The sequence below is a fragment of the Papio anubis genome, chromosome 9 (genome assembly GCF_008728515.1).
Source record: "Papio anubis isolate 15944 chromosome 9, Panubis1.0, whole genome shotgun sequence".
In the NCBI taxonomy this organism is placed as follows: domain Eukaryota; kingdom Metazoa; phylum Chordata; class Mammalia; order Primates; family Cercopithecidae; genus Papio; species Papio anubis.
In genome coordinates, this window is record NC_044984.1 from 94,878,437 (window position 1) to 94,890,625 (window position 12,189).

The window sequence follows — 12,189 nt, forward strand, 5'->3', positions numbered from 1 at the left end:
TGAAGTTGCATCACTGCACTCCAGCCTGGGTGACAGAGCAAGACTCTGTCTCAAAAAAAAAAAAAAAAAAAAAAAAAGTATTTCCACCCTTTGGGCAGAATCTAAGACTTCCTCTGAGCATAAAAAGATGATGGTTAGAAAACCTTCATGTTTTTTCCTACCCTTTAAAAATGGATTACATAGATACCCAACAAAGTGTACACTTTGCTATCAACAACTGAGTTCATCTGAGACAATGTCACCATGAATGATGGCTTGATGTGTAGAGTTCATAGTGAACTAATGCATGTAATCGGTTTTTATCTTCATCCTCCAAAAACTAAGATTCCTCTATCGTCAGAGTCAAAGTTATTTAATTGCAGCAGTGTCTTTCCAAGGTCTCCGATTGCAAGTGGTTTATGCTAAATCAGAGGAGCTCCATACACCATGAACTTCCCGTGACACACAGTATCTAAATAAGTAAATATTGATAACCAGAAAGTGGGAGTCCAAGCTACCAGTAACTATGTGTCTTATCACAATAAAAACAAACAGTGCATACCATTTCTAAAATAATTCCTGAGTCCTTAAACGATGACTTAGGTTACAGCATTTTAGAAATAAACATTTTGTCCCTGCTTTCACCAATACCCAAGGCTTAAACTTTGCATCATCGGGCTGCTGCTTCTCCTTCCTCCTCCTTTTTGTATGGCGTACACAGGTTCCTTCCTTCCCACCTCTACTGAGGCCACACAAGTTCCTTCCTTCCCACCTCTACTGACGCCACGCTGCTATGCACTCTGGTCATAACACAACAACTTCCTGAATGTTTCTCCTTCTTTTACTGCTTCCCCTCCCCAGCCCACCTTCTCACTAGAGTAATCGTAACTACAGATTTCATTGTGCCACTCAAAATTTCCAGTAGCTCCCCACTGACCACAGTTAGGCTCCCCAAACATTTTATGGGAAGGAATTACTTTTTCCTCAAAGCTTTAAGAATGGTGTGTAGCAAGGGCAAGAATGTGTGAGAAAGGGAGAAGCCCTGTATGAACTTACGTATTTTTACATAGGAAGCTTTCCATATATAATTTCATTTGATCTTTTCATTGTGAAATATTTTCAACATGCAACAAAATAGAGTAATATAATCAAATTCCTTGTATTTATTGCTCAACTTAGAAGGAGAGTATTACAGATATTATAGATACTCCCCATGTACCTGCCCACTCACATTCTGCAGTTCTATTCCAAATATGAGGCTCATTACTTTCATTCACGTCTTTACAGTTAAGGCAAGGATCACAAGCGTTTTCTACAAAGGATAGACTGAATATCTTAGACTTTGCAGACCATATGGACTATATTGCAACCACAGTAGTTAACTCTGTCACTGTAGCTTAGAAAGGAGCCATAGACAACAAGTAAACAAAAGGACAAATCTGGTCTTTGGCAGGCTGGGTTGGGTCTGAGAGTCATAGTTTGCTGACCCCTGCAGTAGAGTAACAGTAGTAATATGTAGCACTGTTTTGCATATCTTTATATCAAACTGTATGTATTATTCTGCAACCTGATTCTTTTGCTCAATATGATGTTTTCCCATTTATTCATATGAATACATCTAGTTCTAGTTCATTTTATTTTAGTTTAGTTTTTAATGTTTTTGAGATGGAGTTTTGCTCTGTTGCCCAGGCTGGAGTGCAGTGGCGCGATCTCAGCTCACTGAAATCTCCGCTTCCTGGGTTCAAGCGATTCACCTGCCTCAGCCTCCCAAGTAGCTGGGATTATAGGCGTGTGTCACCACCCCCGGCTAATATTTTGTATTTGTAGTAGAGATGGGATTTCACCATGTTGACCAGGCTGATCTCAAACTCCTGACCTCAGGTGATCCACCCACCTCGACCTCCCAAAGTGCTGGGATTACGGGCGTGAGCCACTATGCCCAGCTGCTAGTTAATTTTATAGTCATTTATTTTAGTTCAGATTATAATTATTTTAATTGCTGTATAGTATTCAACTGTGAATGTGTAATTTATTTATTGTATCCATTCTCTTTTTGATGGACATTATGCTGTTTCCAATTTCTTACCATTGGAAACAATGTGGTAAACTTTTTTTATACATGTCACTGTATACATATATTTGAAAACCTAGGAAAGGTTCACTTTTTAATCTTTACACCAACCCTATTATTTCAATTTAACCCCCCAATCAGGGGAGCCTCTCGGTGGTAGTGTCGGGAGGAGGTGCTGAGTGAGCAGTTCCAGGTCACGTGTGAAGCTACGGAAGGTCAGAACTGGCACTCCACCCTTAATCTTCTCATGTCTCATCCCCAGTGATATTTATACTAGACCAAAGCTATTATTTCTGCATACGTAAAACATTGCTAGCCATGCAAAGAGAATACAAAATAAATATAAGCAATGCTTCCTCTCTTCTAGAAGTTTACAATCTGGTGATATAGTAAAGACAAAAGAGATGAAGTCAAAGCATTAATTACTGTACGAGAAGGAGGGAGAGAAAAACGACAAGGAAGCATCCATCAACAAACTGGGACATACAGGGGAAAAATTGATAAGACTGAGAGGTATAAGAGCACATTTGAGCAAATGGAGACATGCTGTGCCCTTGAAAGGCAAAATTAAATATCAGAAATGAGCAGATTTTCTCCCTAAATATCTACATTTGGCACCATCTCAAACTCCCAAAGAAACTTTCCTTTTTAAGAGTGTGATACAAGATGTGATAATTTTATCATAGAAAACAAGCGAGAGTATCTCAGGAAATATTGAAAGAGAATGATCAATAATAGGAAGGGATGATATTGATATAAGAAGTAACTGCACGATCAATGGAAAACTAAAGTCTTAATCAAAGAAGCATTATAAACCAATGGGTAAGGGAAAATGTACTCAAGAAGCAATTCTGAAAAAAAAAAAATTCCACCTTGTACCAAAAACTAAAAATAAGCAGCAATAAAAGTAACCTTTAAAAAATCTGATATATTTAACTACATACAATGCAAAACTTTTTAGATAAAGGTAATTTAAAGGCATGTAGTAAATATAATAGAATGCTAATACACTCAACATACAAAGAACTCTGCCAAGTCAATAAAAAAAAGAACACTTCAATAGAAAAATGGCAAAGGAAGTAAACTCAAAATGGAAACTGTCACAGATAGCCAATATAGATGTAAAGACATGTTTTTCAAACTTACTGCTAATCAGAGAAATGTAATTTAATGCAACAAGATAGAATTTGTCACCTAATAAATTAGAAAAAATTGTTCAAAGTGAGAGTGGGTGATGCTCATAAAGGTATGACGAGAAAGACACTCTTATTTACTGCTGGTGGGAGTGTAAATGGAAAAAAAATGATAGAATGCAACTTGACATTTTTTATGCTTTGCTGTATTGCCTCAATTTTCTGCAATGACCCTTTTATTTTAAAAATACTTTAGCTTAAAAAATAAAGTTTAATAACTTTTCAGGAAAGCAGTGCATGAAGGAATTCTTAAAGTTGGGGTTTTATTAACAAACTATTAATTGAGACTGATTAAGCTAATAGAGGGGGCAGCTGGCTAATCCATCCTGCATCCACCCTATCCCTCTTCTAGGACAGGGGTGGGGAGTGGGGGAGTCAGGGGGAAGGTAGGGAAGTGAGCATGTTCAAATCAAATCTTTTTCTTTACCCGCTGATTTTTTTTTTTTTTTTTTGAGACAGAGTCTTGCTCTGTTGCCCAGGCTGGAGTGCAATGGCGTGATCTCGGGTCACTGCAACCTCTGCCTCCCAGGTTCAAGTGATTCTCCTGCCTCAGCTTCCTGAGTAGCTGGGATTACAGCAACCTGCCACCACACCCAGCTAATTTTTGTATTTTTAGAAAAGACGGGGTTTCACCATGTTGACCAGGCTGGTCTCAAACTCCTGACCTCAAGTGATCCACCTGTCTCGGCCTCCCAAAGTGTTGGGATTACAGGTGTGAACCACCACGTCTGGCCTTTCGTTGCATTTCTAAGTACATTTGCTTCCTCTACTTCATGTGTTCTGCCAACCGTTGACCATGGCTATCACCTGACAGTGTTGTTTTCCTTTCTTTCTTTTCTTTTTGAGATAGAGTCTCACTCTGTTGCCCAGGTTGGAGTGCAGTAGTGCAATCTCGGGTCACTGCAACCTCTGCCTCCCAAGTTCAAGTATTTTCCTTCCTCAGCCTCTTGAGTAGCTGGGATTACAGGCCTGCGCCACCATGGCTGGTTAATTTTTGTATTTTTATTACTCTTTATGTTGGCCAGGTTGGTCTGGAACTCCCAACCTCAAGTAATCCACCCACCTCAGCCTCCCAAAGTGCTGGGATTGCAAGCGTGAGCCACTGCGCCCGGCCATAATGTTGTTTTCCTTTCTGATCTGGTGTTCTCTCCTCTGCAATAGACTGCTTTCTCTACTTGTGCCTTTTGGCATGGAGAATGAGCTGCCTCATTTGTAGAGACAGTGTAATGGACAAGGCATAATTTTGATTAAATGGATACTCATAATAGCTAGTCATAAAGTAAATCCTGAAAACTTAAAAAATGTTTAAAATCTTAAAGTCACTAGAAATGAAAAAAATTCAAGTTTATATACATATTTTAGTGGCAGAAAATATGATAAAATGTCCAATAACAGACTCTCACTGTAGACATATGCTACCTTAGGATAAAATTCTGTCGTGAAGTGAATGGAATGAAATATAAACTTGAGGAAGAACAGAAATGATTAAAAAGTTTCCAGCTGTTAAAGAATAACTTCATCTATTTCTTAAAAGGATAAGGGAGGGTATAAAGTTGCTGTGATATTGAGATTTAATTGAATTATTTAAAAGTAATGCAACAACATGTAAAAATGTCAATTTTTATAATATGTCAGAAATTATATTTCTTGCAACTATTTTATTTTTTAGTGAAAGACATTAGATGTCAACCCAAAAAGTGTGTTGAAGGAGCATATTGTTTTTCAAGGGTCTTTTAAAGGTTAAATGAGCTTATTCTCAACCTGTAACATGACTCCTTTTATGGAAGGGAGGATTTGAAGGAAAAAAGAAAGACTTCAAGCTAAAGTCAAGGGTCTCTTGGGAGTTCTTCTATTGCAGTTCCTTCCCCGACATGAAAGTGAAGAGTATTAGAGAAAGAAGGGCACCGAAGTAACCGTAATTAGACAAATAACGTATATGGAAGCTCTTGGCAAATAGGCTAAAGCTGCTAATCTCAGTAAGAAGCTGTTAAGAGGTAAAGAAAATCTGACTATTATGAGATATATTTAATTAAGTGGGTTTATATCCCCAAGGTACTCTTTACACTTATTAATAGTTTACCTCTAATACTACTTTGATTGTTTGAATCCCTTCTGTTATTTGTTTAAGACAGGGATTAACATACTTTTTCTGTAAAAGGCTAGATAGTAAATATTTGTGGGTTTCTGAACTGTGCAGTCTTATGTTGCAACTACTGTACTCAACTCTGCTACTGTAGGGAGAAAAGAGCCATAGATATTCCATAAACAAGTGAGTGTGGCTGTGTACCATTAAACTATTTATAGGCACTGAATACGAATTTCATATAATTTCCATGTGTCACGAAATATTCTTCTTTCAGTTTTTTTTAACCATCTGAAAATGTAAAACCATTCTAAGCTCTCAGGCCACACAAAAACAGGCAGCCGACGGGCTTTAGCCTGCAGGCAATAGTTTACGAACTCTGGTTTTCAATACAGTATTTAAAGGCTCTTTTATACTGAAGAGTGAGAATATTCTGGAAGGATACACAAGGAACTAGCCATTGTAACAGTATTTGGGTAAGGGAAATGGGTGTCTGAGCTGGGAAGACTTTTTTCAGTATACTATTTGAATTGTTTACCATGGGCTTGTGTTACCATTTCAAAAATTAGAGTTGTTTTTTTAAAGCCCATTCAGGAATTGTAAACCCAATGAATCTGACCTGAGTGGACCCTGCTATCTGGATTCTAGAGAGCTCTGCTGTTAGCTAATCAGGGGCATTCACATGGTGGGTCTCCAATCAGGGATAATAACTTAAATGATGCAGAATTAGGGGAATTGGACTTTTCATTTGGAGAGCAAGTGATAAATTATGTCCTAAGCTTTTTTGCCAATAGGGCTTATACCATTTCTCCAGGAAGAGCAAGTCAAATGTCATAGAATTTGGCAGAACTAAGCAAGAAAAACAATAAATGCAGGTAATTTAATAGAGCCAACATTTCTTGAGGGCTGACTGTATGCCAGGCACTTGATTTGAAGGTGCCAAGTTTATATATGAATGTATTGAAGAAAATATATCACAGGAATCCAAAATGAAGATGAGTGTGCCTGGAAAATATTAAAAAGCTGTAATGTGTGGTGGAAGTACGGGGGAGCTTGCTGAACATGGCTCAAGGTTAAAAAAGACAGAGACAAGGAGAGCACAGAGGGAAACCTAAAGTCAGAGTCACAGAGCTGTGATATTCTATTTTTAAAGACCAGAGGAAATGGGTTTTAAGTTACAGAGTATAAGCTTGGGTTGAATATTAGGAAAACTTTCTGACCGTTCACATTGTGAGTTCCTGGAAAATATTATTATGGGAAATGGTGGAATTTCCTATTCCCAAAATAGGAGAAGCTCTAAAACAATAATTGCCTAAATTTTGATGCAGAGTGGGAGTGTTTAAGTCCAGTTATCATACAATATACAGGCACATATACACATGTAGTATCATGATTCAATATGTATTTATATATACACATTATATATATCCTTATACAATTGATATGTACATACTGAAATTTGAATTTCCCTAGTCCTCAACTAGCTTGTGAGTATGAATGAGGTTCTGTTAATAACAACAACTCAACTTTTTTTTTTTTTTTTTGAGACTTTAGCTCTGTCGTCCAGGCTGGAATGCGGTAGCATGATCAGAGTTCACTGCAGCCTCGACCTCCTAGGCTCAAGTGATCCTCCTGCTTCAGCCTCCCAAGTAGTCTAGCTGGGACTACAGGTGTGCATCACCATGCCCAGCTAATTTTTTAATTTTTAGTAGAGATGAGGTTTTGTCATGTTGCTCAGGCTGGCCTCGAACTCTTGGGCTTGAGTGATTCTCCTGCCTTGGCCTTTCAAAGTGATGGGATTACAGGCAGTAGTCACTGTGCCTAGCCAGAAACTCAACTTTTACTGAGTTACTCTTCAGGACCTCCAGCTCCCTATCAGAGCCTCCTTCCCCGACAACTCCCCAGTTATTTCAGGAGTGCCTTGGGGTCTCTTCATGTTTATAACTAGGTCTGCTCTGGCTGTTCTTTCCACTCCATTTTGTGTCCATGGGGCAGAGCAGTGCCCAACCAGTAGTCATGATTCCCCTGCTGGGCACCTCTGTTGCCCAGCCCTCTTGGGTTCAAAGTTCCACGGTGACATATGGCAGAGTTGTTTGAGAATGAGGGTGAGGTTGAAATGAGCTCTGTCTCTTCTGCTTGTTGCACTGGAAGGATCTGCCTTATACCCCAATGTTTCCAGACTTCATTTTTATTTACAACCCTTTTCTTCTCACCTCTGGGTGGTAGGAAGGTCTCCTGAATCTAGTTTGGGTTGGTCAAACACAGCTACACTGAAAATTACACATGTCTCTAAGGCTAAGGCTTTCCTTTGGGGTGAAGTTCATGGTCCTTAGCTCCCCATGAGTTTAGAATGGATTTTCTCCCACCAAGCCCCTTATATTAATGGATCGTAGAGTTTGGCAGTAGGGCGTGGTGGAATTTGATAGGCTATACCACTGGTTTACCAGAGGGACCCAGATATGCTTGGACCTGACAGTGGACACAGTTTGTGTGTCTTCTCAGGAGACTCTCCCTCATTCTTGCTTCTTCAGCTGGTTCCCTTCTGGTGTTTTCCCATCAGTGCAGATTGCTCTAGTATCACCTATCTTTAAAAATTGCCCTTGAAACTGCATCCTCCTTCAGCTACTTCTCTATCTCTTGACTCCCTATCTCTTCACATCCAAACCTCTCTGTTACAGCATCCTGTTCTTTGTCCTCATAAACAGCTTTCATGACAATATATAATCATCTGTGTATTTGTGTGATTATTTGTTTAATATTTATTCCTAATTAAGCTTGATGTCATGGATCATGAATGTTTATTTTCCTGTTGCCATTTTATCTTCAAATATCTAGCACAGAATTTAGTGCAGAATATATGCTCACTGAATATTTGTTGCAAGCATGAATAAATGAATGAATGAAGCAAACAGTTTTCTGGTGCACTACCTTCCCAGAAGCCAAGTGCATCTGAAACTCACTTCTGTTTGAGCTAGGACATTTGGTGAGTGAGAGAGAAAGAGAGACGTGAATAGTGGGTAAATACTAATGAAATACATACTTATCCAAAAAACCCACTATATTCTCTTCCTGGGCAGCAAATATAGATAGCTGTTTATTTGTAAATAAAGTCATGTCTTGGTGGAGACAGAAAAAAAAGGTTTGAAAATCATCATCAGAAAACAGCTTGGGAAAAGAGATTCTGATAGCACACATTATCACTTTTAATTATTTATCCTTTCAAATTACTTCTTTAGGGAGGTAGAAAATATTTTGGAAGGAGTGAAAGAAGAAAAGAAGACCTAGAGACATAGCTCAAAGTGAACACTGCTTCTCTTGGGTTCCTGGATTTCTTCTGGACATTTCCTCAAGATGAAACTTCAGACACTTTGGTGAGATTTACCATTATTTTTCTTTTTACTGTATCTTTTTAAAAAGCCCCAGATCAATACATGACCAAGGTAGATCATGACAGTGAAAATGAAAGCCCCTGAAATGTCCTCTAAAAGGCAGATATAAGGAAGATCTCTGATTTTCTGATCTGCTGACATAATGCCTGGATAGTAAAAAAAAATTCCAGTAGGAAGTGGCTTTAAATCCCTATTAATATTTATAAAAACCTATTCTACTTTAGAATAAAGTTTAAGATAATGAATCATGGATTCATCTGATTTTATTTTATTTATTTTTATTTATTTATTTATTTTTTGAGACGGAGTCTTACTCTGTCACCCAGGCTGGAGTGCAGTGGCGCGATCTCGGTTCACTGCAAGCTCCACCTCCTAGGTTCACGCCATTCTCCTGCCTCAGCCTCCCAAGTAGCTGGGATGGATTCATGTCATTTTAAATCAAGGCCTTTTATATATGTTTCTTTTTTCTAATAAAGACATAGTCAAAATGTCATCATATCTTGCCCAAATCTCCCAAAGGCTGAAATTTGAATGAAAATATATGATTTTTTTTCAGATAAATTAGAGAGTATCTCTTATGAAAGCACATATCTTGGGCATTTTTAGGTCCAAATGAGGTATAAAAATGATAAATATTGAGAAAAGAGATATACAGAAAGGCTATAGTAAAATGCATTCAAAGGGAGCCATTTGTACTCTTGTAAACGATCTCACTCTCTCCTTCCCTAGCTTTCCTAACTGACCTGTACCCCATCCCCACAGTCACAAACTCTATTTATTTATTTTCCTTTCAGGAGTTTTTTTTGAAGGCCACCATAAAGAAAGTGCATTTCAATTGAAAAATTTGGATGGGATCAAAAATGAATCTCATTGAACACTCCCATTTGCCTACCACAGATGAATTTTCTTTTTCTGAAAATTTATTTGGTAAGTTGTCAAGTTCATTTGAATGTCACTAAGAACAAACTATGATTTGGGAATACATGAGGAAATGCCTAGATGATGAGTCCAACCCAGGGTCAAGAACATGTTTTTGTTCCTTCTAAGTACTCAATCAATGTTAGCTACTCTGCAAGGTTAGAGGAAGATCGGACCTTGGATTCATAGAACCTAATGGTCTTCATTTTTATAGATGAGGACTGCAAAAGCTTTGTGAATTGCTCAAGGCCATGAGGCTAGATAATTAACAGAGCAGGGAGTAGAAAGCGATTCTTGCTCTAAGGCTAATTCCAATATTATTATAGCAGGTACTAAACTATGAAATCATGATTCTTATGGCTTAATATGATACCTATTAAAGGCTGAGTTTACTTAGGTTATAGCTGGGCAGATTTCCTTTTGCAGTTCCTCTGGTCCTGGGGGATCTATGGCACAGTGTCAGGATTAGTCATTTAAGCAGGATTGAGGACGACTTGTACTAAGTAGTTTTCAGTAGATCTGTAACTAGATGACACCATAAAATGATATATTGCTCCACTTTATGCATTTATGAAAAACATCTCATTATAAAGAGTTTCAACTGAGAACATTAACAAAGAGTCAGCCAAGGCAATATTTTGGGTGGGGCAGGGAGCCTTTCTGCCAGTGTTAAAATAATTCCCTTCTGCATAATGGCCCTGCTGGGAGCCTAGGATGCTCCCAGTTTTCACCCTACGTTAATATATGGGCCATGATATGCCATAATAGTGAAAATGCAAACACTAGAAGTTCCTCAAAGTTCAATGTATGAAGGCATTACTGCTTATTTGCTTGCTGATATTCCTAGGACCTGTTAATTAATAATTTGTGCTGTTACCTATTAGTCATTAACACTTTAGTGTGTGATAGCTGATTAGGCCATTTCCAAAAAGGGGTCATTATTTGTAATAATTATTTACATGTCTACCTGCCTCCATACAGTACAAATGCATTTAAGGGCAGTGACCATATTTCATTAATATTTTATTATTCAGTGCATATTTAGTAGGCACTTGATAAATAAGAGTCCAGTAATAAATAATAGAAAGGAAAGGAAAAAGAGGTTTAGGGAAAAAACAGATGTTGATCAGTAACTCTCAGAGAGACCAAAGGCAGCAGTAATTATTTATTAAATGCCAGTTCTCCCAAGTACTTGCTGCATCTTATTTCTTCCAGTTGGCTTATCTTCATCCTGTAGATGCAGTCAAGGGCAGTGGCAGGCCCTGCCTCCATGTCTAGCCACTTCACCATTTGCTTCTGTCCTGCCTCCCCTTCTATGGTTCCTCAGAACAAAATCAATGTATAGACATCTTAATGATTTTTTCCTCTAGCAATCAGAACTCACAGAATAATTAGGACTGTTGGCATATACCACTGATAAAGAAAAATTCCACTTAAGATTTTTTTTTTCAAATAAAAACTGCCATTTCCTGCTGGAAAATTTTATGACTGTAGGCTGAGATTTCTGAGCTTAGGCCTCATGATTCATAAACCAATCTATTCAGATCCAATTTGTACACACACACAAAAAAATTGTAGTGTTTTCCTTCCAAGCTAGCCCAATTTTTAGCCAGCACACAAGATTTCAGGGTGATTTCTGCAGCCATAAGGTGAAAAAGATGTCAGTAAATACGGAAAAAACCATGAAGATGCCATCAGGTTAGAAGCATCTCAAAATGATTGCTAAGGAAGCACTGTGCCTTCTGCTTTTATGGTGTGGTTCTCTCCTCTCTCTTTTTTGCTGGACCACATTCTTATTCCATTTCCTAACACTGCATTTAAGGTTTCTGAGAATATATAGCATGAGCTGCATGAGCTGCAATGCACAGCTATAATTCTTCGCTGGAGCAGTCTCCTCAACTCTTCATCTGGTCCCCTCTTCTGGTAAGCTAATCTGACCATGTGCGACCATTAGGACTCCTTTTCCTTTTCTCCACTAGGCTGTAGAGCCAAGTTTAACATTATTTTCAAATCTCTTTTCCCTAGGCCCTCAGTCTCACTCCACTTAGCATACCTGAGCTAGGCTGGGTGTGGTGGCTCACACCTGTAATTCCAGAACTTTGGGAGGCCCAGGTGGGCAGATCACAAGGTCAGGAAATCGAGACCATCCTGGCCAACATGGTGAAACCCCATCTCTACTAAAAATACAAAAATTAGTTGGGCGTGGTGGCGCGTGCCTATAATCCCAGCTACTTGGGAGGCTGAAGCAGGAGAATCACTTGAACCAGGGAGTCGGAGGTTGCAGTGAGCCGAGATCGCGCCACTGCACTCCAGCCTGGTGACAGAGCGAGACTTCATCTCAAGAAAAACAAAAACAAAATCATACCTGAGCTAAAGGTATGCCACAGGGGAGGATGAAGAAAATTCTGATTCCTTTATTCCTCTTCCTCATCTTCTTGTGTGTCATGATGACACTGATGGCTTCTATGGCCTCTTCGTGTGTTTAGAGTGGAAGGCATCAGGGAAAAGACTGGCCCATGAATGAGTAGCCCACAGGCCTAACTCAGTACTCCTGGG

The 12,189-nt window shown here is 38.7% G+C and overlaps 1 protein-coding gene across 2 annotated transcripts in view; it reads left to right on the top strand.

Annotated features, from left to right (window-relative positions):
• NR1H4 (nuclear receptor subfamily 1 group H member 4) overlaps positions 1–12,189 on the top strand; it is an 84,310-nt gene that overhangs the window by 10,648 nt on the left and 61,473 nt on the right. For both annotated transcript variants that reach the window (XM_009181507.3, XM_003907015.4), the window contains exons 2-3: positions 8,563–8,697; positions 9,510–9,642. In XM_009181507.3, the coding sequence (XP_009179771.1) occupies positions 9,564–9,642 (79 nt within the window). In that variant the 5' untranslated portion in view covers positions 8,563–8,697; positions 9,510–9,563. The remainder of the gene's footprint in view (positions 1–8,562; positions 8,698–9,509; positions 9,643–12,189) is intronic.